This window comes from Mytilus californianus, unplaced genomic scaffold, assembly GCF_021869535.1.
Source record: "Mytilus californianus isolate M0D057914Y unplaced genomic scaffold, xbMytCali1.0.p SCAF_9, whole genome shotgun sequence".
Lineage (NCBI taxonomy): Eukaryota > Metazoa > Mollusca > Bivalvia > Mytilida > Mytilidae > Mytilus > Mytilus californianus.
Window position 1 is genome coordinate 26,058,002 of NW_026262745.1, and position 27,645 is coordinate 26,085,646.

A 27,645-nucleotide genomic window follows, 5' to 3' on the forward strand; every position below is an offset into this window, starting at 1 on the left:
CGTGTACCTATGATTGATGAATCTGATGATGCATTAGGATAAGACAAAGGACATTTATCAATCCGTTTTATTCGGAGGTTTGAAAATACCATGGGTGTTAAACAGAATACAGCTACATCATATTGTATGGTGCCTTGTCAAGGAAGTAGGATATGACTTTCAATGTTTTTGATAAACAAGAGTAAGACGACGGTGGCCCAAGAGGAGCAGAAAGTTATGAACCTTTTGGAATATCTAAGCTCAACATTAGTTGTAAGTGTTCCTCGATATTTTGTTTCCTGTGTTGTCGTCTTTTTTGGAGGGAATAATGAAGTGTAATGATATAAAATGGCACAAAAAAAAAAATAAAAAAACAATTGTTGTTGAAGGTTTCAAATATCTTTTTTGTCCTACCTTCGATATTTTGAAGACTTAGACTTCATGAGTCATGTAAAAATAATCTGATGTTAAAATTATCTTTAAGAAATGTTTCAACTTATTTCCAAAAAGAATTCTGCGAAATAGCACCTTAATTTACTCCCTTTTTACATAGCAATTGCTGGCTTCAGACTTGGCTGCTATGACAAACACCGACTTAGATTGCCTGAGCTGTACTTAGCACAACTTTTCTGAATTTTTGGTAGTTAAAGCTCTACAACTTCATAATCATTTGATTTGTCCTTCCAATTCGAGCGCCACTGACGAGTCTTATGAAAACGGAACACTTACAAAATTATAAGTCTGGTATATTTGATAAGCTTTTGTCTACAGTGAGGTTTATAATGTAGTTCCATTTACATCTATCCTTTACATATAAGTTTCCACGACATCTTCCATAGATTCTAACAGTTTGGCAAGCATCGATAGACTTTCTAAATTATGTGAACTGACACAAGGCAGTAATAAACAACAAATATAAAAAATACAGTCTTATTAAATCATAATGAAAAAAAAAAACGAACAGAAAATGAAAAATCCACGGAATGAATTAATCGGTGTGTTGTTCTAAAACATGAATATAATTTATGACACTAATATCTAGCAGTTGATTTTATGTTGAATCCTGTTTCACAGATGATTTTTTCAATTCCGTTAACGATTCTCGTTTCAATGTTTTTGGACTTTCCACGTCACTTCGCGACGGAGATGAAATCTTACTACAGTTTGATATGGGAGATAACTCAGTTAAAGACGGAGAGTCTGGAGATTCGGGGCTATTTTTCTTTGATTCCGATGAAGACTGTGGTCGTGGTCTTCGTTTTGCTTCATCTTTCTTCCATTTCATTCGTCGGTTTTGAAACCAAATTTTTATGTGTCGCTCAGTAAGATTTAACATGGCGGCAAGTTCTATTCTTCTAGGTCTTGAAATGTATTTGTTAAAATGAAATTCCTTCTCAAGTTCTAATAACTGTCCTCTGGTGTAAGCTGTTCGTGTTCGTTTGTTTTCATCTTCAATTGAGAACTGTGCCCCTGAAACAATAAAATAAATCACATAAATACTAAATGAGATATTTTAAAACAAAACCATAAACGCTATAAAAAAAAAATTGACAAAAAAGTCACTGAAATTTTTGAAATATGACGATGTTACCCATAGACTGCCTAAGCATCCGTAAACAACATCACTATTGTAAACGTTTGTGCTTATAATACGACTCTGAGATATATATAGTAATATTGGCAGGCGCATTACATTTGCGCGCATTTGGGGATTAAATTTATTTACTTTTGTGTACAGCTTTTTATTACATTTGTTTGCATTCATTTTACAGGTAACTATAAAGATAATTCATAATAAATATGTTGAAAGTTAAAAATTTTGATCATATTTATATTTTAAATTATATATTTTTCTTTTCAACTCTTTAAAAAATATACATTAAGTGATCAAGAGAAATCCAGTAATCACTTAAGGCTCGCTATGTTTTTACATCTTTATATACAACCAGGACTTAGTGCCTGTGCTTAATAACAAGTTCTTATCCTGCTCGAAACCCCCCCCCCCCCCCCCCCCCCCCAATCCATGTTCTAGATGGTGAGCAGGAGAACTAGTCAATAGATAATACTTAAATAAATAAGTATAATTTACGTGGGCTTTCCTAACTTTACCTCACTAGTGATTACCTGTAAAATAAATGCGCGCAAATGTAGTCAAAAACTGCGCGCAATCGTAATGATTTTTATGAGCAAATGTAATAGTAATGCGGGCAAATGTAATGCACAGATATTGGCGTGTTGGTCAGATTATGACAATGGGATTTAACACAGCCAACAGGTTGGATTCTGTGCATTCAAGTTCTCAGAATCGTATTATAAGTACAAACGTTTACAATAGTGATGGTGTTTATAGAGCCCGTAAATTTAGATACAAGTAAGACCCATGTGACTTATTGATCCTTAGAATAAACTTATTTTTAAAGGTTATCAATTTAACGCTGTAGTATATTCTTGGACTATCGGATTTAACATGGGTTTTGTTTTTAATGAATTAACAAAATAACTAACTATATATTGTTATTGAGTTATGGATACTTATGGTCCTACATCCTGTCGATACATACAGTTTGGCCTTGGTACTTTTTGTTGCTTCGTGCCGATCTGAGGATCAAACCCTTTTCAAAAGAGAGGCGAAAGATACCAGAGGGACATTCAAACTCATAAGTCGAAAATAAACTGACAACACCATGGCTAAAAAAGAAAAGACCAACAGACAAACAATAGTACACGAAACACAACATAGAAAACTAAAGACTGAGCAACACGAACCCCACCAAAAACTGGGGGTGACCACAGGTGCTCCAGAAAGGTAAGCCGTTCCTACTCCACATGCGGCACCCGTCGTGTTGCTCATGTTAGTACAAACCCGGTAATAAGTCAAATTCGGTAGGTCACATTCGGGAAAAGGGGCACGGGATTGTAGTTACGACATTAGGAACATATCCGCTATCATCTGTGAAACGGATATTCCATGACGATCAACCAACTCGTGATGGCGTCCGTAAAACTAATGAAAGGACGATTTCAACTTCACCACTTAGAACACTTGGTTTGATAGCTTCCTTTTGAGCTACAACCCTCTATCAAGGAAATCATGATAGGAAATACAATCCTTGGAATATCGTATCAACTGGGACTTATACACTCCATATGCAGGCGCTGCTGGAATGTTGCTACATAGAAATAGAAAGTTCACAATTGGGAAGCTGAAAACATCTCTTTTGTCGTAAAGTTTTGCTTTCAAAACCGACCCTCATTGTCAATTTGTAGATGAAATTCAAGATATGAGGCAGACTTAACTGTATCTGTTGTATCCTTTATCTCTAGTTCGATGGGATAGATGCGTTCAACATAATCACCAAATTTTGAATTATTTAGTGAGAGAACATCATCTTTATAGCTGAAAGTAAAGTTAAAGGATACGCTAACTTCTTTTCTTTCTCCCTAAGAAGTTCCTGTATGAAGTCAGCCTCATACGAATAAAGGAGCAAGTCGTCAAGAAGAGGGGCAGTTTGTTACAATGGGAATGCTGATTGTTTGTTGAAAAACACGACCTCCAAACGTAACAAATATGTTGTCAATCAAGAAATCAAGCATCTTGATAATGTCAGTTTCAAAGAATTTTTTGTTTGAATCAGAGTATTTTTTTTTAACAAAGTAGGATTTATCCCTCCCTAAGACAAGATACTTGTATCTACGTTGGCCATTCTTTTTTATGAAACAAAGCAGGACCAACTCTTTCAATTTGTCTTTTAGTTTGGAATGGGGAATACTTGTGTAAAGTGTAGAAAAGTCAAAAGTTTTAATACTATTGCAAGATGAAAGAGTCTTAGATTGTATGTACTCTAAAAGATCTTTGGAATTTTTTAGTATCCACTTCTGATTCACGCCACCTCTAGACTAGTTAGTTTCACAATAACTTTGAAGTCCGGCTTTGATTGCTGATTGATGTTAATAATTTAGAAAGAGGTTTCGTGGAGCACTTGGAAGACCCAGCAATATACCGTTTTTGTTAGGACACTTGTGTGGTTTAGGTATCCAATACAGTGATGGAAGATCCAGTTATTCATCTTTGGTTGAAATTCCAAAGGAACATAGAACGGACCTATGATTATCCAGGATTTCCTCTTTAGTAAGTGTCATGGGGTATATGCTGAGTTTCCAAGTGAATTGTAAATACCTAATTCATTTATCAAGCAGTTTATGTAATGTGATTTACACACAAAAGCGATATTGTTGGGGCTTTATCTGCGGGGACAACAACATATTTGTCATGGAGGTAGGACAAGTGTTTTGAAACATTTGGGTAAAGATTAATAGCATGGGTATTAATAGACCGATTCAGTTTCTTAAATCTGTAATCAACGACCTCACAGTCTTAATCCATTCGGAAAGAGAATCTACGTCTTCTCTCTCGCGTTTAACCCATTGCCTGGCATAATCCTCGACTGAATCCATCAGTATTTTAAAGTTGTGTTTCCAATTGATGGATTTAGGCTCACGATATTTCGGGCCTTTGGATAACACATTTCGCAGAGAAGTCTTATTGACAATGTTAAGGTCACCGATAATAACGTGGCCAGCCGGATTATATATGAATGGGGAACTAGCACATGTGCAATAAGGAGGTTAAGACTTGAAGAAGTCGTCAATATTGAGATCCTGCAACACGTGTTTGTAATTGAAAATTTTAGTTGCAATTGGTTTGGTATAGGTATAAGAAATGATAGGTACAGATTGATCTTTAAAATAGGGAGGTACTTTCAATTGAACTGATATACGATGAAGGATATTGCCCAAGTTGATGGCATCGAGACCTTTGTTGGCAAAAGAAATTTAAGAAAGGATCTTTCCTCCTTTTCATCTTTTCCAATGCGAACTGGTTTGAAAAATCTGTGACTTGCAATATCCAAAATGATGGCTGTAAGTTTGTATTGGTTTGAATGAGGGCTAGTAACAGTGGTTTCCAAACATAAGTTGTACAGAGAATGAAGTTTTGAAAGAGATATTAAATGAATAAAGCTTCGTGCGAATGTGATGAATACCTAACGGCTTTTGTATAAATGGCAGCAGGTCATTAATAGAGACATCATCGAGAGTAGGTGATGTATAATGACGATGACGATGACTGCATCTACGTCGAGGAGTAGAGTTGAAAATATTCATCACATTCACCGACCTACAGAAAGGACTAGATATAATACCTATACTGATTTTTACAGTTTATTGTTATGTTGTACATATATATACAATATATGTACATTGTCGGAAAATATAAAAAAAAATTGTATGAGCTTTAGAAACAAGACGAAAAGCGATGCTCGGTTTACTCCTGTTTTGTAGCGAGTACAATTACATTTTATATTTCCGAAGGTGCATTGTTTTTATCCTGTTATTTACACCCGGCACTTTAAGGTTTAGTTGTTCATATCCAAAAAGTTGTCTCTGATTTTTCAAAGAAATCGACAAAGAACCACAAAATGATGTTTTCCAAAAAAGAAATATTCACACTAAACCACTGAATGTTAGTTAAATGTTCTTTTGGTTGTGATTGTGATTCTGTGGGATATTTGACCTTATTAAGTCAAAGTTATGCATAGAACCAATGTGACCTAAAGCAGGATCCTTATTGATGAGGCATTATATAACACACCTTATTACCGGCTATCGTTATGGCAGGTAAAATAGGTTCCGTGTTCCCAATTGCTATTAATACAAAGCTGGTAATATGGTGTGAATAAAAAGGATGAATATGAAAAATTGAGGGTACAAACTGACACAAAATGAGAATTATTGTGCTCAGACATATTTAATTTTTATGCAGCTCTGAAAGTTGATACACATAAAGACCACCGTTTTCCATTTTACGTCTTGTTGCTTCAACTGTTCTTTAACTGGCTCATAACTTTCAAATTGCCAAATTAGAAAGTAGTATAAAACTCAAAATTTTAAATTTCTAGTACTTCTGTAATGTAAATTTTCTGAACGAGATGAAATTGTTTCACGGAATTCCAAACCACATTACATACATTTTTTATGTAAATACAATGTAAATATTTGCTTTGACGTACACATGACAGAATTATATATTTTATAACAAAATATTTATTAGAGTTAAAAGGAACAGACAAGTATCAATATCGTGTTGTCAAGAACACCGAGACATCGGACAAACTTGTAAACAATAGTCAAGCATCCTAATACTTCACAACAAAGAAACGATGCATTGACCGTGGTCAACATGTTCTAATCTTATGTACACAGTGATGTTTTGACAAACAGTCCAAGGTGAGGTGATAATCCATTAGTACATTCCTAAACCACAAACACTAAATCCGAACTTAATTTCTAAACAAGTAGTACCAAAATTCACAATTTCTGTGTAAACAAAGAAGATACATTTTTAGTTAACAAATCTTTTATTTGTAGTTCCCACATATATTTCGTAAACGGTTTACAATAGAAGTAGATTAAAATCAAATATTGTAACAAATGACAACGATTCCACTTTTTATCTAACGTTTATTTTAGCGGTTTAAATATATAAAACACTTAAATTACCTCATTGCACTATTTCTTCTCCTCCGAATTCCTCTTCATTACTTGTTTAGTATTTTAAAATTCAGTCCCTTTTCGGTGCTAATTTTTTTTATTATTGTATACGATCATTTATAATTTTTGATTTAATGAGGGAGGGTGTAAATACTAGTATTTGTTTAAATACTAGTATTTGAACCCCGTCACATTTTATGAGTCTGTCAAAAGTCATCGGATGTCTTCATGCAGCTATATATTTATGTTTAGTTACTTCGAAAACTTGGTGTTGATACCAGATATTTGATAGTATCTGTATTTTTTCTAGACTCGGCGCGATTTAGAAAGTGACAACTTTCTATCGTTGAAAACCGTTAGTTGACCTCTTAATGTCTTTTTTTGTGTCGCTGGGTTTCTGTCTCATTTACTTACAATTGATATCTCTTTTAATTCTAGTTAAACAAAATATAATTTTTTTTCTGAATAAAAAAATGAACAGAGCTATTTAGGATTTCATGTTGTAAAATGTACCTTTGGTAGTCTAATTTGGACTGACGGTTGCTGCTAATAATACTATGACAAGCTTTTTTTCATAACTGCTCCCCGCTCATTAATTTTAGGGGTATAGTATCGTAAATCTGAACCAGGCTGTTTTTTCTGTCCGCATTAATTTGGACCTTTTACTTTTAAATTGCTAGAAGATTGTGAAACTGAATGTACTGGTCTAGTTTGAGCTGAAAATAAATAACCTTGCACAAGACAGGGTGAACATGAATATTCTGCAACACAAAAATGCAGGAAACAATTGTGTGAGTGCAGATGAGTTTTCGCACGGAAAAAATAAGCATACGTAGCAACAGATGAAAATAAATAGTCAATCTGCATAAATCCTCCTGTCCCCTTCCCCGGATGTCAAATGGTCGTCCCTTACCTGAATATTTGCTTGTTGTGATGTTTTGCATATATGTTATAGTCAGCTGTAAGAGTTTTCTTTAGCATGCTGGCTGCTCTGTTACAAAATAACTAGCTTTTCAATAGACTGTTATAAATTGATAACACTATTATATAAATAACTGAACTAAAAAAAAAGGTTCGTGTCCTTGTTATTGAGATATAAGCCTTGGAAGAAATGATTCTCTCTGGATTTTTATACATTTAGCAGTGGCAATGTTTTCTTTCAAAAACTATGAAAAATGACAAGGATTTTATAACAGTTTCAAATGTGGCTTTTTAAACTACATGTATATATGTAATAAAATTATGAAAATAAAAGTGAGGTTACCAGGTAATGTTTTAATGGCACTACATGGATAAAACCAGAAGATTCCGAATATCTGACAAACAGTTAGAAACAAGATCAACGAATATCCTTAAGTTAATTAATGTTAATTGTCAACTGAACGTATTCGCCGACTGTAAATAAAAGTTTCTTACTTACATACTCATGCATTTTGACAGTACATAACGGCCCCAAGCAAACATGTTTAACCCCGCCCCATTCTGTATGAGGGTCTGGGTGGGAATCATAATTTGTCCCTCTATAGCTTGCTGTGCTGTATGGGTTTTGCTCATTGTTGAAGACCGCACGGCGACCAATTGTTGCTAGCATCAACGTCATTTTGTCTCTAGTGGATAATTGTCTTATTTGCAATCATACTATACATCTCCTTATTTTTTTTATTGATTTTTTTAACGGTGTAACAGTCATTTAGGTTTATTTTTTATAAATTATCACCCTTATTTGTTTTAATCTGTACATTAGGCCAACAAAATATATACTTGTTTCTTTCCTCGTAGGTAGGTAATAATGTAGTAGGATATTATGTGTTTAAACATTTTTACTTAGACTATAAGGAAAATATTCTAGACTTTAATGGCACTTAACAAAAAAATTCTGGACTTTACAGTTTATATGTAATTGTTAGTCGACAATTTCTGTCCATTGAGTATCTGTGTAGTTGTTCCCCTTTGAACTTTAAACAATGATACTGTCTAAAACGCACCAAGTGCATGTAATTGTATAATTTAAGATATTGATACATTCTTCGTCATTCAATTTTTTGTGACTGAGCGTTCCTGATGAAGGCAAATCCGTAAAAAGCGCTTCGGACGCACGAACTTTATTTACCGCAGGTACGGGAAATTTTGTACGCTGTTAGGTTTTAATAAAAATATGCATTTGGAAAGGACTAAAGCTTATTGGTTTACTAAAATTTGAAGTTAATTTTCTTTAAATTTTTCAGTAACCATAGTTTTTTTTAACGATTTTGTTCATTTCACAGTATTTTGGAATTGATGACAGGTCTACGTTTTTGAATTAAAGGAACAAATAACTCTGAAAAGTTAGAAGTGAGGCAATACGGTTTATGCGTTTGACAATTAAAGCGATCATTTTGGAGCAAAAGAATTAATTTTTTAACTGAATTAGATAGATATTGTTTTCGTTTCATATTATTAGTGGGATTACTTGTGAAAGAGCAACCGAACGACCCAAAATCAAAACGACTCCTAGACATGTATTTTCAAGTCGACAATTCTAAATGATATTTCATGTCAACGAATGAAGGACGGAGAGTCAAATATGTCTTGTAAATTGATACAATAAGTATGGAAACAATATTATAAAATGTGGAAAGTTCAAATATTATATTGAAACAAATACATTTTCCAAATTCATACGTATTCAAAATCGAAAGTTTGAAAATTCCTGTTTTACTTCATCACAGTTGAGCTATATCACGGGATAAAAATCCATAAAAAAATTAAGACAAAACTGTATATTGCTTATCACTCTCGCCATCAAACACATCATCGCATGATAAATCAAGTTCTCCAGGTACAGTCATATTACGTGAAGCTAAACCCTGTGACGAAATGTTTGTGTAGTGAAAAATTTGGAAAGCTCTACAACATTTACAATTTCCACATGGTTCTTCCTGTAATTGTGGATCTGCAAACGATATCTGGCTGCTGTTTGAATATCCATCAGTTGTTGTGATCAATGCTTGCGATTGGTTGTTTTCAGTGAACAATGCTTGCGATTGGTTGTTTACAGACTCCAAAATGTCCCATTTGTTTGCGTTCAAGTTAAAATCACATTGATTCCTCTCAGTCCAGGTGCAAAAGTCTTCAAAACTGAACTCATTTTTGATAAAAAGTTTCATTATATCAGATGCCACCGAACTAAAAGTGTTACTTGAAGTATTATGATAATTGATGATTGAGGAATTGTTTAAATGATCTGGTTTAGTTGTCTGGTTAGAACTATAACTATCATTGCTGCTACTGTCTTGTAGACTGTCATTGATCACAAACTTAGAATCGTTTGTGTAATCTTCGGAATGATGACCGCCTTCATTTTCTGTTTCAAGCGATTTTCTGGTCTTTGTGCGTCGGCTTCTTCTTGTATTGTAACGTTTGCCATCTTCGTCATTATCATTGTCAAGAGCATTCACTCCTTTTTGAAAAGCAGAAATGTCTAACGTTGGCTTTGAAAACGATTTCCGTCGTGTCCGAATTTCAGAAACAGCATCTCTGTAGCCATAAACAAAATACGGATGAGAAAATTCAAATGTTTGGTCATCGTCAAGAAATTTCCAGTCAAAAGAGTATTCTCGGAAAAGTCGTCTAAAATTTACAAAGGAAGGAATTTGTAGAAAACCTGGATAACATTTCATGACTTCATTTTCAAACTTATCAGAGTCTTCCACCTGAACAGCAGTGCCACAACCGTTCCATTTCACCAAATATCCGTTATTTGCGACATCATATAGTTTTTCTGGGAAAGGGTCTTTCGAATCAAAGCTAAGTCTTACTCTGACAGTATTTGTAACCTTTCCTTGATGACAGTTCATAACGTGTTCGCTTCTTCTTCACAACGCACTTTGGGTTTGTTGATGTTTGCGTTAAAATTTACGTCACTTAGAACGTCATAAAATAACTTCCGGAAATCGGAATTCGGGCAAAAATCTGTTTTTTTTCCGGAATGAGTACGACATGAAAGTTTTATGGGTGATAGAAAGTTTCCAACTTAATTATTTCATACATTGATTTCGTACTTACAATATCAACATCATAATGTATTTTACAGTTGTTTTTTTAGAGTTTTCATCGAGATTTGCGAAATATTTACTATAAATGCAGCAGTATTTTAATAGATACAGAATGTGTAAAAAAAGTACTCGGAGATCTTGTTGGACCTTAACATCGGATATTTAATCAATTTTTCGATTGCATGAAAAAGGTATCTGAAAAATCGATAGGTTAATACATAAAATCTTTCAAATAAGTCTTTTATGAATATTGTGTAAATTATGTTTGATAAATGTTATTTTAATGAATGTTTTCGGAATTTAATATATTTAAGAATTATCTAGATATCGCTGTAATGTAAACCCGGATTTAGGTAACTGACAAGAGCGGCTGTCATAATATTTTGAAGAAATTTTTTACTTAAGTCAACGCTCTCGAAAATCAAATAACGTAGGTTCCATATAAAACAATAGAAATACTTACATTATAAACGAAATTATGAAAATGGTCAAAAACCGAAAAAAACCTCATTGCGGTATTCATATTGTATTAAAAACTGACTAAATTTACTATCGATATAAGCTATAGCAGGGTATAATGCGGCGGTGTAGAAATATGCAGTCTCGCCTGGAGAGCTAGTAAACAAAACATCTACTGGTTTTCTGTCTCTATATTATTAACACTTTTAAAGATGCCTGGAATTTCCTTATCATATATAAATAAATATGTATATAATTTTATAAATACAAAACTGGTTGTATGCTAAAGATGGTATTTTAGGGTAGATAATTATTCATGTACATTTAGAATACTTCGTCAACTCAAATTTCTCATCCTTATCTAATACCTGCGAGAAGGAAATACCTGAAAAACTGATTTGTTTCAGCTGAAGTTAGAGGGAGGAATTAAGCAGCCGAACACTAATTGGTGCTGCTGCTGTAGATGTGAGAGGAAACAGAACGGGTTCCAAGATGCAGAATTTAGCAGTTTTTTTGCACTCAAATTTTCTGAATATCATGTGCACACAACCAATCAGGAATAGTCAGTCTCTTTCTGAAACGCATGTTATCTTCATAAAATAGATGTGCCTTTGCTACTAAATGGATATTTAAAACTGCACCCCTGGTTGAGAAAGAAGTAAAATTTAAATCTACTCTCACATTGTTGGGTTATTTTTTTTTTTTACTTATAACAACATAGCGATATACTCGAACACAGCTTTATATCTCGTCCGCGGTTGTCTTTGTTTCTAAATGTATTTGTCTATTAAGGTAGATGGGGTGTCTAAATTATAATCCATAGAATTTTTTAATAATTTGCCAAAATGTAGTTTATATCATGCTTTTTTGGAAAAAATAATAAAAAGAATGGGTCACGGGGCTTATTTTCACGCTACAGGTTGTGCAAAATTGACAGATTTTGTATAGATTATGCATGGAAAACGCAATTTTCTGCTATAAAACGAAAACTGCACCATAGAATTTTGAGATAAAATATGAGAAGATAGCTCTAATATTATACTTTCAGATAAGAAAAAGAAAAAATGGGGTCACCGGGCCCGTTTTCTTGCTACATAATAAAATAGATAAATTCCTAACACATTCTATTGTAAAAGTAACAATATTTGAATTATCTGCCCTTACATTTGAGTTGCCTCCCCTTATGTGGCAAAGTTGGAAAAAATTGAATCAAACAAAAGTATTCTGTTTTTTGTAAAATACAACCATAAATATAATTAAACATGTCATTTTCTATATTAAAATGTAAATTCTTACACATGAATTACCCACTACTCTCAAAATTTGCACATTTTATTAAAGGTCTAGACCGATTATTTTCTGGTATTTCAAAATCCAAGATGGAGGAAGACACCCTATCTACCTTAAGGATGTTTGATTTACGGAGGTCTCTGTTTGACGCATTGACGCTTAACGTTCACTTTTTACTCTTAATAATGGTGTTTAAAAAAATATAAATTGCGTAAATGTTTGAATTTTTTGGTTTACAGTTTTAATATATTATAAAAGTGGTTCCGAATGACAAATATGACCGCCTTTTCAAATGACTTTTAAAAGGTTTGGCAACTCACCACGATTGGTGATATCAATTGAAAATTGAGACTTTTTATTCTGATAAAAAAAGAAAGTCAGCGCTTTTTATAATATTATAATTTTCATCTTGACATATGATGCATGGAAACTGAAGGTCGTCGTAGGAATGTTTGCGACGCAGAACCAAAGCTAGTTAAAAATATTCAAACAAAATATAATTGATAAGCAGCAGAGGATTGATGAAAAAAATCTTTTTTTACTAAAACAAGTAAAAAAATAACCTATTCAGGTTCTGAATTTTAAGCGAGAATGCCGCATTGATTAAATACAAAAATTAAGACGAGGTATACTAAAAATAAAATAAAATTAATCGATAGCTTTTTTATTTTATTTGTTCTGCTTTAAAAAAAAACTAACTTAAAGTTTTAGGTTTATACACGTATCAAAACTCCAGTGACAAGAGACAGACAGATTTCATCGAAATCTTGGTGGTTGAAAAGTAGAATATCAGGAACAGTATGAAAATTGTCCTAATATTTAACAACCTCCCCCCACCTCCCCCATGTCCCAGTATTGTTTTTTTTTTTGTATGCATCAACAGTTTTTTTCCCAGGCATTTATAATGTTATGCATTGCGGTGGATATTGGGAGGCAATATTCGGTTGCATGTACATTTCAAATACTACTGTTAAACAGGTAACCGATATAATAGAATAATTCTCTGAAAACTAATTTTGTGTCATGGATGGATATCCCATATGGGTATCCTTTGTTTTTCTATTACGACAATATGATTGTAGTAATTAAAAAAATAATAAGGGCAAACATCACTATACCAATAAAAGAAGGAAAGAAAGACACAATACACTACACAAAAAACAAGAGATCGAACAACTTTGAAACCCACCATAAACTAGTGGTAAAACAGAGTCTTTTTAACTAGTTTATCTATTTTTGTTGGTCGATCATCATAAACAAAAATCCGGTGGTATTTTGAATTTGGACAGCATACATTAGCGACGAAAGCAGGACAAGGCTGTGAATGATAAATAGAACATATATAGTGATCACCTGTGACACATGCAGGTACTCTAAAAATGTATCTCAGATGCGGATCAAGGATTTTGAAAAAGGGGGGGGGGGGAGTGGGGGGTTTGGGGGTTGGAACTAGGCAACGTTATGAGTGGACATGTAAAAAGTATACGCATTAACCATTTATGTAGCTCCATAAGGGGGCGGGACCCTGATCCCTCCCCTAAATCCGCCGCTGTATCACAAGTGAGTTAACCAGATTTCATTTTACTTTTTTTTTTATTTTGAACATAACAATTATTACTGTTTTACGGCCAGTATTTTGTATTTCCTCAGTAGTCTGCAAGAAAGAGACTTAACTGGTTAGGTTTACAATATATACTAAAAAAAAACCATTAAAGAATATATTATATATATCTCAAATTGCTCTATTTAATGATTGATTTATACTCAGATGGGGGTATAAGTGGTGTCAAATTTTATCTGAATAGTCAACTTCAGGTTTTTTGCATTGTCTTGCCACAGAAAAAGAGTATTAAAGTCAAGACGTCTTGTTGCATTTAATGAATTTTACAGTTCGTTTTTTTCCAGATGTTTGGTATGACAAGGAGGTCGTGTATATCAGGGGGGTGAGCAAGAACAATAAAACTGCCTCTAATAATTGTTGTTTTGTTTTTGATTTATATGAATCCCTAATAAATCTGGCAACAATAAAAACATTCATATACTTTCATTTAATGAAAAATTTGGATTTACGCGGGAAACAAGTGGGTTTAACCTATAACAAGAATTTCTTAATCAATAAATCCAACATACGTTTTAGCCCATTTTTTGTTTAAACAATTTTTACCCAGACATCAATGTAATATTTGTTCAAACAGATACACAAAGGATTTGAGACAGCGACAAACAGAATTCCATACCATCGTTTTTATTACACAGGATAGTTCTCGCTCACCCCGTCTCACGGATGCTACCAAATAACGGGTATTACTACGCCATGTTACCAAACTATTTCTTCATTTTACATCTAACTAAAATAGACATATGTTTTAAACTGATAATCTGTTAAATATTAAGTTACACAATTTAAAACTAGTTGAATGGAATCAAGGTTCTTTCCAAATCCTCTAGTTCGTTGTTCTTTGTAGATTTTATTCTCGTACTAAAGAAGTTAATCTCGTGACATTTGTGAGAATGCACAAGTTATATCATATCTAATTTAATCTTTTATTAAGAAATGAATATGAATTTAGACTAGAGTTTTTCGTTGTCATCTACGCATATTAGAGTTTTCTGAAATAGTTTTAACAGCCATTACTTAAGCATAAGAAACTAAATGTTTGGCTAACCAGACTACATGTACAGATTTGCACAGAAACACCAGACGCAGAAAGTTTTGTATTCATATATTTAGAAAGGTACAACGCATTTAATGGCTTGATATTTTTACATAAATAATGAAAATTTTAGTCGGCAAAAAAAGGGCTTAAACAAGAGAAAGAATATCAATCGTAGTGAAAACCAGCTTTAAAAGACCAAGACCAAAAATAGTACTAAAAGATAAGTACATAACGGATTCAAAAAGAAATGTCACTTCGATCTGCACGAAATAACTGTATAATGATACTGCTCTAGTTAGACCTGATATTTTAGTAACGTTTGAAGTTTGTGAATTGTATTGTTCTTTGGGTTTTAGATATTCGACAGAATCCGTTCGATACTCTTCTAGTCGCTACATACAGTACATAGAATATATTCAAGACGAGTATGTTCACCAATTTCTATTTTTAGATAAAATATAAAGAACTTACAGATGAATTTCTAAAGTAAAAGTAAAAAATGTCTCACAATAAAAACTTACAGTTGTTAGACATTACCTATTTAGATTGACGGGAGATAGGTCCATATGATATGAATACACAGGAGAATAAAAATTAATGAAATACTATAAATATATCAAAGGAACAACTAGCATTGCTGTTCTTCATCTTGACAGTTACTCGAAGATCTAAAACTATGACCTGAAAATGAGAACAATACGATCAGTCCATGGTTACAAACGTTCAGAGGACTATTATTATAGTTTCACGACAGAAACCATTATCAAACAACGGTTACAAATATATAAAATGACTATTACTATTTAAAGCCACCCGATACCGCCTGACAGACAACATCATCAAACAACGGTTACAAATATATGAAATGACTATTACTATAGCCACCCGATACCGCCTGACAGACAACATTATCATACAACGGTTACAAATATATGAAATGACTATTACTATAGCCACCCGATACCGCCTGACAGACAACATCATCAAACAACGGTTACAAATATATGAAATAACTATTACTATAGCCACCCGATATCGCCTGACAGACAACATTATCATACAACGATTACAAATATATGAAATGACTATTACTATAGCCACCCGACACCGCCTGACAGACAACATTATCATAAAACAGTTAAACACATTCAAAGGACTAAATAAATTTACCATAGTTACTCGACAGAGCACATTTTTTCACAACGGTTTCGAACAATCAGATGACTTTTATCTTAGTAACACGACAGAGCACATAATTACACAACGGTAACACATATTCAAAGGACTATTATCATAGCTACACAACAGACACAGTTTCATACAACCGTTACAACCATTATATTTTCACGATAGTGCATAATATCACACAACGATTATAAAAATCCAAGGACTAAAATTATAGTTAAACGACAGAGCACCATATCATACACACTGTCCTGTTTTTGTTGTTGTTGAAAAACCCGACATACATATTAAAGTTGAACTAGGAAATTAAATGAATATATCTATACTGCATACATGATATTGAAACTATAATGTTCTTACATTACACATGATGCAATAGTATAATGAGAAGTTCTCTTATAAGCATACACTCCATAAGTGTTAAACACGAGCAACAACCCATTACTGTTTAACATGAGCAAACACTCCATAACTGTTAAACACGAGCAACAACCCATTACTGTTTAACATGAGCATACACTCCATAACTGTTTAACACGAGCAACAAACCATTACTGTTTAACATGAGCATACACTCCATAACTGTTAAACACGAGCAACAACCCATTACTGTTTAACATGAGCAAACACATTTCATGTTTAATAATAAATTCACATATACAACTAATGAACTGGGACATATTCTCGTGTATCCACATTACAAAATGGTCAGCTGTTTTAATATATATTGAAAAAAAAGATATTGAGAGAATGTCTATTAGATAACAATTTAAAGAAAATACTTGATAATAAAAATTTTCAAGCTATTCAGCAATACTGATTGTTGCTTTTCTTAACGTCCAGTGGCAACTATTTCATGCATATTTAGGACGATTATACAGCAAGATGATAATGTGTTAACGTATGACTTCAAATTATATTTATGTATTGATGAGTGTCATTTCTTTTCTCTGTATATTAGATTTATTTCATTGCATCTTTCCTGGTGGCTTAGTTGACCCTTCATAGGCCAATATATTGTATTCTGTATTATTGTATTATCGTCTCATGTTTTTCATTCATTTTTATCTTGTTGTACAAATGTATATGCACAATGTATATATTGTATATTTTTATATGAGAATGTTTTTTACTCTAAATAAGTAAAAATTTCGCATTTTACCTTCTTGTTTCTCTTTTCATTTTTGCATTGCCCAATATAATGTAAAATACATTAGATACTCGCTGATTCATACAAGTGAATGTTAAACCTCTGGTGGTATGTTTGGGTTGTAGGAGAAAAGCATAAAAGACGAAATTACTCTTGTGAACAAGCGACAGGAAGTTACATGGCAGAGTGACAGCTACAATCGAAATTGATAGAATCAAGAATGGAAACGGGGAATGTGTCAAAGAGACAACAACCTGACCAAAGAGCAGAAGACAGCACAAGGCCACCAATGGGTCTTCAATGCAGCGAGAAAATGCCACACCCGGAGTCGGACTTCAGCTGGCCCCTAAACAATAATGTGTACTAGTTCAGCAAAATGGACGCCACACTAAACCCCGAAACATATAAATGAACCAAAATTATATTGTACACGTGCAATATGATGTTCTCTTCGGGACAATATTAATTGATATTAGGTCAATGATAACCCTTTAATATTTGAAAAAAATCTACATAATACATGCTTAAATATTTCATTAACGACAGTATTACAACATAAATATTTGCTTGTGTATTTTGGTCTTTTGGGATTTGTAATACAAAAAAAACTTCATGATTTTCAACAGATGAAGTAATCATAACACTGTTGGACACCTGTAATTATTGAAAAATTATATTAAAATTTATCAAATATTGCACGTCGAACGCCATACAAAAGGGGTTGGGTCTTTTATCTTACAGTATTAAATAAACGTCAAACATACAAAATAGATTAGATTTTAAAGGTAGTTACTGGCAAGGTATAATTTATCTCTTAATTCAAATTTATGATAAATGATTTTAGAGTTTAAGTTTATAAAAACTGTGGACATTTTACTTGCCTTTTCATCGTTTCTTGGTAAACATCACGTTTTACAGATAATTAAAATGTAAAATTATCACTTTTAAGTTCAATATTACCCTATATTGAGATTAAAATTTAACAAAACTTTAAAGCGGGGTTTCTAAATCTCTTGATTTATAGCCAAATCTAAGGTGAGCATGTAGTAGAAATCAAAATGAAACTTTATCAAACGAAAAGGAAGTGTATAGAAAATTTTCAATAATTTATTCCTCACTTTACTAAATACCCCTTGTCCGTGTAATGCTGTAGTAGAATACTAGATATTAAAAGTATCAAAGAATTTCAAATACTCGATCTAAGAATACTATGAAGTAGCAGTACAAATAATATAAGATGGCAACTAAATAAGTTTTATATTAGAATTCTTTTTCAGACTAAGCATACCACCGAAGTGTATGTATACTCATGTCATTTAGCTTTTAATTTGTGTAAATTTTATATGAAAAAGTTTAGTATAGACTGATTGATTGATTGTTGCTTGCCTAACGTCCAGTGGGAAGTTTTTCATTCAAAATCAGAACGAGGACAAATAAACAAATTGATATAATATATAGGTTCTGCAAGGAAGGTCGATCGGACTGGAAAACGAGAACAAATAAACAAATTGATATAATATATAGGTTCTGCAAGGAAGGTCGATCGGACTGGAAAACGAGGGTATGCTGGATACTGGATATGGCAAATTTTTAGCCTTGCAACATGTCACCTACATACTCCGCAGAGAGATGTTCCTACATACTCCGCAGAGAGATGTTCCACGTCAGATGTTTTTCAACGTGCAAATAGCGTAGCACTCTCCATACACCAGGCAATTAAAGAATTTTTTAGTAAAGACACATCGTAAACTATCACGAGAAATCCATATTTTCTTACAGTGTTCCAAAATAAGTCTTAAAAAGGCAAATCGGTTTATAAAAGTTTAAGTGGACCTAAAAAATATCTCTTAAGTCAAGCATAATTATAAAGATGTAGGGACAAACTTGTTGATTTGAAGCAGCAAAATAAAAGGAAAAATGCACACATAAATGAAAGATTGATGGATCACGGTTCTGGAACATTATCGCAAAATAAATAAGAGATGATTTATAAACTACTAACTATTTAAAGAATTGACAATTTATAGTGTCGCAAATGTAACTTTTGACAGGTTAACGAAAGGGAACCACCACTTTTCAATTTTACACAGATATTTTTGTTTGAAATCACAAATTTAAGATACCAAAAGATGTTTACACAAACACAAGAGTCACAACCCCTCTATAAAGGATTTGTATCCTATTAGGAGAATGTGTTACGACTATCAAGAGCTATTAAATTGTGTTTGTTTTACAATAAAACGGCGGTTCATTGCCGTATATTGCAGGATGTTTTCTGATGGTAATTAGTGATACCGGGTAGATTATCAAAATGTGCAGCACTGCAGTGGATTGCTCGGTATAACTTGTATGGTGGAGTACTTTCAATCTACTGCGATTTCCGGATGGGATTGAAATGATGGACAAAACTTAGTTAAACAAAATAAGAGTTTTGTAATATCTAAGCAACACAGATCAAATGTGGAATATATATTTGTGTATAATGCTATTAGAGGGCAAACTACTTCAATTATCCCCGAGGAATAGAAAGTTTTAGGTTTTCTTTCAATGATGTTGTTTTCGAATATGAATCGCTTATTGAATATATTTATATTATCACTTACTGGTTTCTTTATACAACCATCCACTAATAGTTTACATGTCATTGACTGGCAAGTGAATATGAAACAGCTTTTACTAATAGAAAGACATCTTTTTTTGCTCTTTCACGTTTGTATATAGTTTTGGATTTACAAATATTTTGTCCTCAATCATCATTTAAGAGACAGCGGGAGAACGACATTCAAAAATAATCCACTGATGGAACAAGGGAAGTAACTCTTTCAATACATGTTCTTTTATGTTTGGTTCTTTCTCTTGATTCTGTTTTGTACTGAATATATGCCGTTGTAATTTTTATATTTAAAGTAGTATACAATGTTAAAATGAGTTTAAAATATTTTCCAGGTTCAACATTTTAAAATTCTTACATCGTGTTTGATTTCTTAGACATTGAAAGAACATCCGTGAAATTGTGTTTTTACTGTAGGTTACAATCAAGTGGGGAGGGAGAGGGGTCATTTAAAAGAAATCAGACCAACAACACCAGTCTTGCTAAACAGGAAAGCGGCTACAAAGAGGAAAATTAAGATAAGTAAGTCGTTGAAAGACAAACAGCACCATTCGGTAAAAGGATTAGGACGAATAGCCAAACAACAGTTCCCAAACCATTATTGTATACTCAAACCAATAGATTGATCAACACGAACCTCACAAAAATCTGATTATATACTCTTGTGCACCAGAAAAGCGAAAAAATACTGCAATACAAGTGGAGCTCATTTTAAGTAAAAATCTGGTAAAAAGTCGCACATCATAAATGAAACAAACGGAATGAGATTTTTGTTACAATTGGAACAAATCCTTGGACATCTATGAAAGGATAACAGATTAATTTTATTGTATTTGGTTGTATATGATAGATGATATTCATAGACGAACATTGATAGAATATAACACGGGTGCACACAATTTAAAAAGGCATGCACTGGTAAAGTTAGACAGAAAAAAAAAACATCTTTACACAATGCTCCAAATGTTGACATTATTCCAGCTAGAGAAAAAGTAAAGACACAAATAACAAGTGAATAAAACGTCGAAAATATAAAAGAGCAAGGGTAAACATTTTCCTTAATAAATTGAGGAAGTTAAAATAAAACAGTCAACTTATACAGAGTACAAGGAAGTTAAGGCATAGCATATATACATTACTCAAAAACAACGCTGTGAAAATAGAATGTTGCAAACACTATAAAAACATTATGGAACATATAGTAACCATGCAAAACCTTTATAAAAAGACTGTGATGTAACTGTGAAATTTAGAGTAAACTATCCCGAGATAGGACATCTACATATATAGCCGATACAAGTTAACTGATGGAATTGCAACATTTGCACATTAACTTAAACGGATAACATATTGGTATATTGGCGAAAATGCGAGAAATTAATACGGTTAGATAATATCCATGTTGAACGATGACACTAATACATTAGTGAAACTTCAATAAAATGGGACAGTTAAAACCAGATCTAAGTTCTCAGTATGATATCAACTCAACAATTATCTATCCAATATTATTTTTTGCTCTTAACTTTCTATTCTTACGACAACATAGGAGTTAGGTATTTATCAATACTCCTAACACGAAGCATAAATCCCGCATTCGATTATAGATACTTCAAAATGGTAATTTTGTCCAATTGACGGTAAAATACACGTTCATAATGTAAACATTTAACACCTAATGTATGTGATAGTCCTAATTTATCATCCAAAAGTAAAATTATTGACTAGACTTCACAGCAAGTGTACAACAATTGAAAAAATACGTCTGACAAATGGAGTGGTTGCCGGATTATAAAATTATTACCCAAATAAATAGTACCTTGATTCAACCTGGAAGTTTTATTGCACTAAGCACTTTTTACACCTACTAAATATATCATCATTTTAAACTATACTATGCGAAATGAATAGTGACCACTAGGCAATAATGTGGAAGGACAGATGGCAAACACAAACACGTAATGCTTGACCATTGTTCAATAAGAATAGATGGATGAACATTGGATAAAAAAGAAAATAAGATAGATGACCATAAGACAAATAAGAGTATGGGATAAATGACCATGAGCTAATCATTAAATGATCGGATAGTTGTCACACAGTCTCATTAAGTATGTGAACAGTACATTCATAGTAAAATTTTGCTAGGTCTACAACAATCACATACTATCATACCTTACACATCAAGGTTAAGATGAAGCTGCAACTCCGGAACATACTAGTTAATAGAGTAAAAAAAAAAAAAAAAACAACTACAAAAAGACGAAACAATTTCAGGATCTCATTTATACTCGATTCTAATATTCAAACTCAAATAGTTTTCGCAATTTTATATTAAGTATTTGTGGCCATAACTATTTTCATCGAACATCCAGCTGAGTTTCAAGCGGTTTTTGAAAATTCATGAATAACAGAAAATATAAAAATGTATCAATTCAATACTTCCTTTATTGTAGGGAATGTTTGTCATATACAAAGCTTTTAAAAGAACAGAGATAAAAGGCCGTATCGCAGCACATAATTTGGTATTACTTTGATGCACGACAATGACGAAAGGAATTGTGGCCAAACTGAAGAGTGTTTGTATTTTATCTGTCGGAGTGAGGTAATTCGTGTACGATGACGGGTAAAAATTGCATAAACGGATCAATATTCATAAGAGATGTCTGTCCATACAGAACATGGACGAAATTCCAATATAGCTGTAATTTACAATGTTAAATGTTTTCTTATGTTATAAAATACTGTGTTACATATTTTATACGAACTATGTTTTAATTGAATGATGGAATGTAATCATATCGTCTTATTTTTTTCACTAGAAAAGGAGGTATTTTTATCCTGTTTGCTTCATATGTTTTCAGTGATTTCTTTCAAAGTATTGCGAAAACAAGTTTTTACTTGTGGTAAATCGAGAAAAAAAACTCAGTTCGAAAGGTTTGATAGTTAGTCCGACATGAACAGGGAAGTTATAACTTGCTGCATAGGATTTGCTTTTTTTTGTTTACAAAATATTTTTCCATGTGTTAGTGTTGGGATGGTTAAAACTTGAAAATAGAAATTGAATTTGAATCATCGTTTTCTTAAACGTTTATAATAAATACTCATCTCATACGTAGTAATGATAATTGAAAATTTATATAAAAATTTCAAGAGACAAAATGATTAAAATTAAAAACATAAATAAACGAGTAATTTTCAAGGACTACTCAATTGCTCGGGCATGCACAGTGACGGCTGTTGAAAATAAGGACACAGGTCAACATTCAGTGGCTAACACTCCATGGTCATTCTATTACATCATAATTGGAATTACGTCTTTGACGTTTTAACTAGAAAACAAACTAATGAGTATGTATTATAAATTCATAAAAATAAAATAAAAATATAATAATAATACCCCATCTCCTTATTTTTATGTAAGTCGACAAATAAGAATAGTGGAAAAATCCTCATGTTTGGGTTGCTTATATTATTGTACATTTGTGTGTTCCTGATTTAAATTTGAGCACCACTGATGAATCGGATGTAGACGAAATGCGCATCTGACTTTACAATTATAAGCCTGGTATCTTTGGTGAGTTTAAAGAATTAAAGAGCTGCGCCATGAGCGCATGATACGCCCGTCGCTTTTTCAAAGAATAAAGTTCCATAACTTCTCAATGTCATATCAGAAATTTGTAAAAAACTAAAGGGAGGTTATTTTAATAGATATAAATCAGTCACCAAAGTTTCATGAAAACTGTTCAAAGCACTTTTGAGTTATTGTCCGAAAACTGGAAAATCAACCATTTTTTATGAAAAAAATCCCACAACTCGGAAAAGTAAAATCTAAAATTTATAAAAATCAAAAGGGAGCTCACGTCAATAGATATTAACAATTCACCAAAGTTTCATGAAAACTGCTCAAAGAATTTGTGAGGTATAGTCCGAAAACTGGAAAATCCCCCTTTTTTAATGAATAAAACCCCATAACTCGGAAACATACAATCTAAAATTCATAAAAATCGACAGGGAGCTCACATCAATAGATATAAACAATTCACCAAAGTTTCTTGCAAATTGGTGAAAGTAGTTTTTGAGTTATTGTCCAAAAACAGGAAAATCCTCCTTTTTTAATGAATAAAACCCCATAACTCGGAAACGTAAAATCTAAAATTTATAAAAATCGAAAGGGAGCTCACTTCAATAGATATAAACAATTCACCAAAGTTTCATGCACATTGGTTAAAGAGTTTTTGAGTTATTGTCCGACATGTTGACGACGGACGGACGGACAGACGGACAGACGGACGGACAACGGTATACCATAATACGTCCCGTTAAGAGGCGTATAAAAATACAAGACCCAACATTAATTTCATGAACCACATGTGCATTTTAAAAAAATATCATTTCAACGGTATTCGAAACTTAATATTGGAATTCAGACAGTAACAAATACTGAATAGTAAGAACCAAATATAACCCATAATCAACTAAGAAACAATTGTGTATTAGGAGTATAACTAAAAAAAGAAATAAAACTAAACTTTTAAATATAAATGAAAAAAAATCTTTAAAAAAACCTTTACAGCGCAGATTTAAATAAATTGTGAAACTGTTGAATTTTTCTTATACTCTGGAAATTAGACGTATATCAATCCTAGCTATAAAATAATAATCCTGTTGATAAGCATTTATGCCACCTTGAGATGTTCCCAAAGCAAGTCATGTCAAACACACAAATTCTGTCAAATAGTTGTCCACCGCTATAAATTTAATTAAATTTATATTACAGCACAATGCATACGTTTGGTTGCTAAACATGACATTATTTGTAGGATTCGAAGCAGTAAAACCAATATAGAGAGCGATAATCTTGCAGCGATTAGGAACTAGTTAATACACCCGCATTCGCCTGTCATCCCAGTGAAGTGCAATGAAACGATGGGGATGATAAATTACTATTCCCGTCAATGAATAAAAAAGCCTATTTAAATCTTATCCGAGGAAAGAAATGTATCTAGGAAACAACCTGACAGTGGAAAGACGTTTTCGTATAGTGTTATTGTTAGCTGGACATTTGAAGAAAATACAAATAGTAGTAAAGTAATTTATTTGACTGGTTTGTAAACTGTCAAGGGTAAAATATAATATCTTGAATGATGTCACAATTGTTTGTAAAGTCTTAGTTTATTCCGTTGTAAATACAAATATTTGGCAATAAAACAATATTAGAAATGTATACAATGAGACTTAACAAAAGAATTTTTATGCAATGATCTAACTCGACTTCGAAATCAGTCTGAGGTTTTGCAAATTTCCTTCTTAACAGTTTCGTATGTATTGTCATTGAAAGATTTTGCTTCCCTGTTTTAAATTTATTTATTTTATTAACGATCTGTTCTTTCAATTTTCTTGTTTTCCAGTCTTTTTATCTTTTTCTTTATGAATTTCTTTGTATTGGCTATAGTTTTTTTACTACTTACACAGGAAGATTTAAGTACCATACTGAATTGCCAAATTTCATGATGTACATATCTATTGATTTCTATCTGAAAAGTCAGTATTTTTTGTTGGAAAATGGAATGTTATATTCACGTGAAACCGAAAACAAACTCTACATGTGCGCACAATTCCATTTTTTGGCTTTGTTATTAAATTAAAAGTAGTTTACCAATGTTCAAATCTTATTTACTTTTAATTGTTCGTCTTTTAACAATAATATATTGGTTAAGAACTCGTTTAATGGTTCTTTTCTTTGTTTGTTTGTTTGTTATTGTACAACACATTTTATCTGTGCTGCTGTTGCGTTGCTTAAAATAAGAAGCAGAGTAACATTGCAAGTTTTGACTGAAAGAGGGACGAAAGATACCAGAGGGACAGTCAAACTCACAGATCGAAAACAAACTGACAACGCCATGGCCAAAAATAAAAAGATAAATAGACAAATAATAGTACAGATGACACAACATAGAAAACTAAAGACTAAGCAACACGAACCCCACCAAAAACTGGGGGTGATCTCATGTGCTCCGGAAGGGTAAGCAGATCCTGCTCCACATGTGGCACCCGTCGTTTGCTTATGTTATTACAAATCCGGTAAATAGTCTAATTCGGTAGGTCACATTCGTGAAAAGGGAAGGGTATTGTAGTTACGACATAAGTAACATATCCGATATCATCTGTGAAACGGTTATTCCATAACGGTCAACCAACTCGTGATGGCGTCCGTAAAATTGAGAATTGAAAACTGTAATACAAAACTCACCAAAGATACCAGGTCCATGATTTAGTACGATAAACGAGTGTTTCGTCTACGTTATTTTTTTGCAAAATCCGACTAAGGCCCTCTATTCCCGGGTGGAAAAAGACTTTAATATTTCGAATGTTTTGACTTGTATAGTGTTTTTACGTCCATTTGAGTCACAGGTCAAAGCAGTTATTGTATATACATGCTCAACGAACCTTCAACCTCCAATTGATTGATTGGTGTTAAACGCCACTTTCAGCTTTATTGTGCATTTTTCGTGGCGGTCAGTTTTTATTTTTAAAAATTTACAAAATGAAAATGAAAATTTTTATTCTCAATATTTGAACAATGATCATTAAGCCAGGAAAGGAATTTTGTGGCATGCACATTGTCAAATTAAGAACAAGTTCATGTGAATAAAATCTACAAGTATCTTATGAACATCAACATTATCTAGAGTGAATATGCCTTTTTTATTGTCATTTGCCACTGTATGTTAGGTCAACAACAATCACCTTAGTATCAACCTACTATTTCTGTTAAAATAATAATCTGTAATGGGTGTTTTGTTTAATTTGGTCCTTTAAATCATAAATTCGAACGATATGTATTTAAATAAGAAGCAAATTTGTCTTCTCTTTAACCATTAACATTTATTACAAAATGACGTTATTCACCTTAGTTGAGAGAAGATTCAGTTTTATTTTTATAACAGGAGTAAAGTTATTCAAAATGCAAAAAAAATCAAAAATCAAAAAGTCACCAACTTCAGTAAAAATTCAGATTCATTATTAGTATTTTTATATACAAAAACTTGTACCAAAGCTCTCCAATCATTAAAATTGACTACATCGTTTAAAATATAGCCTATATTATCTGCCATGCAAGTGAAGACGAATGGAGTTATGCAACAGTAGTGGTGGATTAGATGACAATTATTTTAATACCTTTACAAGAACGAAATTCTGAAGTTCATCAAAATAATTATTTAAGACAAACTTCATTTTATGCTTTCCATTTAACTAGAGAACCCATCTGAAATACTGATTAGTTTTTTCGTGTATGAACATTCATCTGTTTTAGATCAAGTAAAGAAGTTCTATAATACTAACTTCCCCGGACATCCATCTTGTGTTTAATTTTTGCCTCATTCTTGTATTATCCAGTGGACATTAGAAGAATGCAGTTTTATTGGTATCTTTCACCTGTCATTTCCAAAGATGCGATACAGTAAAGTAAATAACCTAATGTCTTACGTCAAATTATAATAATGCTGGTATTTTTCTACCATAACATTGGATTCAAATATCACTATGTAATAACATGTTAGCCAACGACAGGTGAAAGTATGACATGATACTAGTATACCAAACGCTATACAAACGTAAAAACATTTGGGTACAGCAAAAACTATATGAAAAAAGTTACATCTATAAAGAAAGGCAGAAAATGCAAGTAAACGAAGGGGAATTAAAAATTGAATAATTGTATTTATC

The 27,645-nt window shown here is 32.5% G+C and overlaps 1 protein-coding gene across 1 annotated transcript in view; it reads right to left on the minus strand.

The window, feature by feature from the left end:
* Positions 1 to 342: 342 nt before the first annotated feature.
* Positions 343 to 27,645, minus strand: part of LOC127715291 (pancreas/duodenum homeobox protein 1-like) — a 34,931-nt gene continuing 7,628 nt past the window's right edge. Inside the window, exon 3 of the mRNA XM_052221338.1 lies at positions 343 to 1,449. Coding sequence (XP_052077298.1) covers positions 1,031 to 1,449 — 419 coding nt within the window. The 3' untranslated portion in view covers positions 343 to 1,030. The remainder of the gene's footprint in view (positions 1,450 to 27,645) is intronic.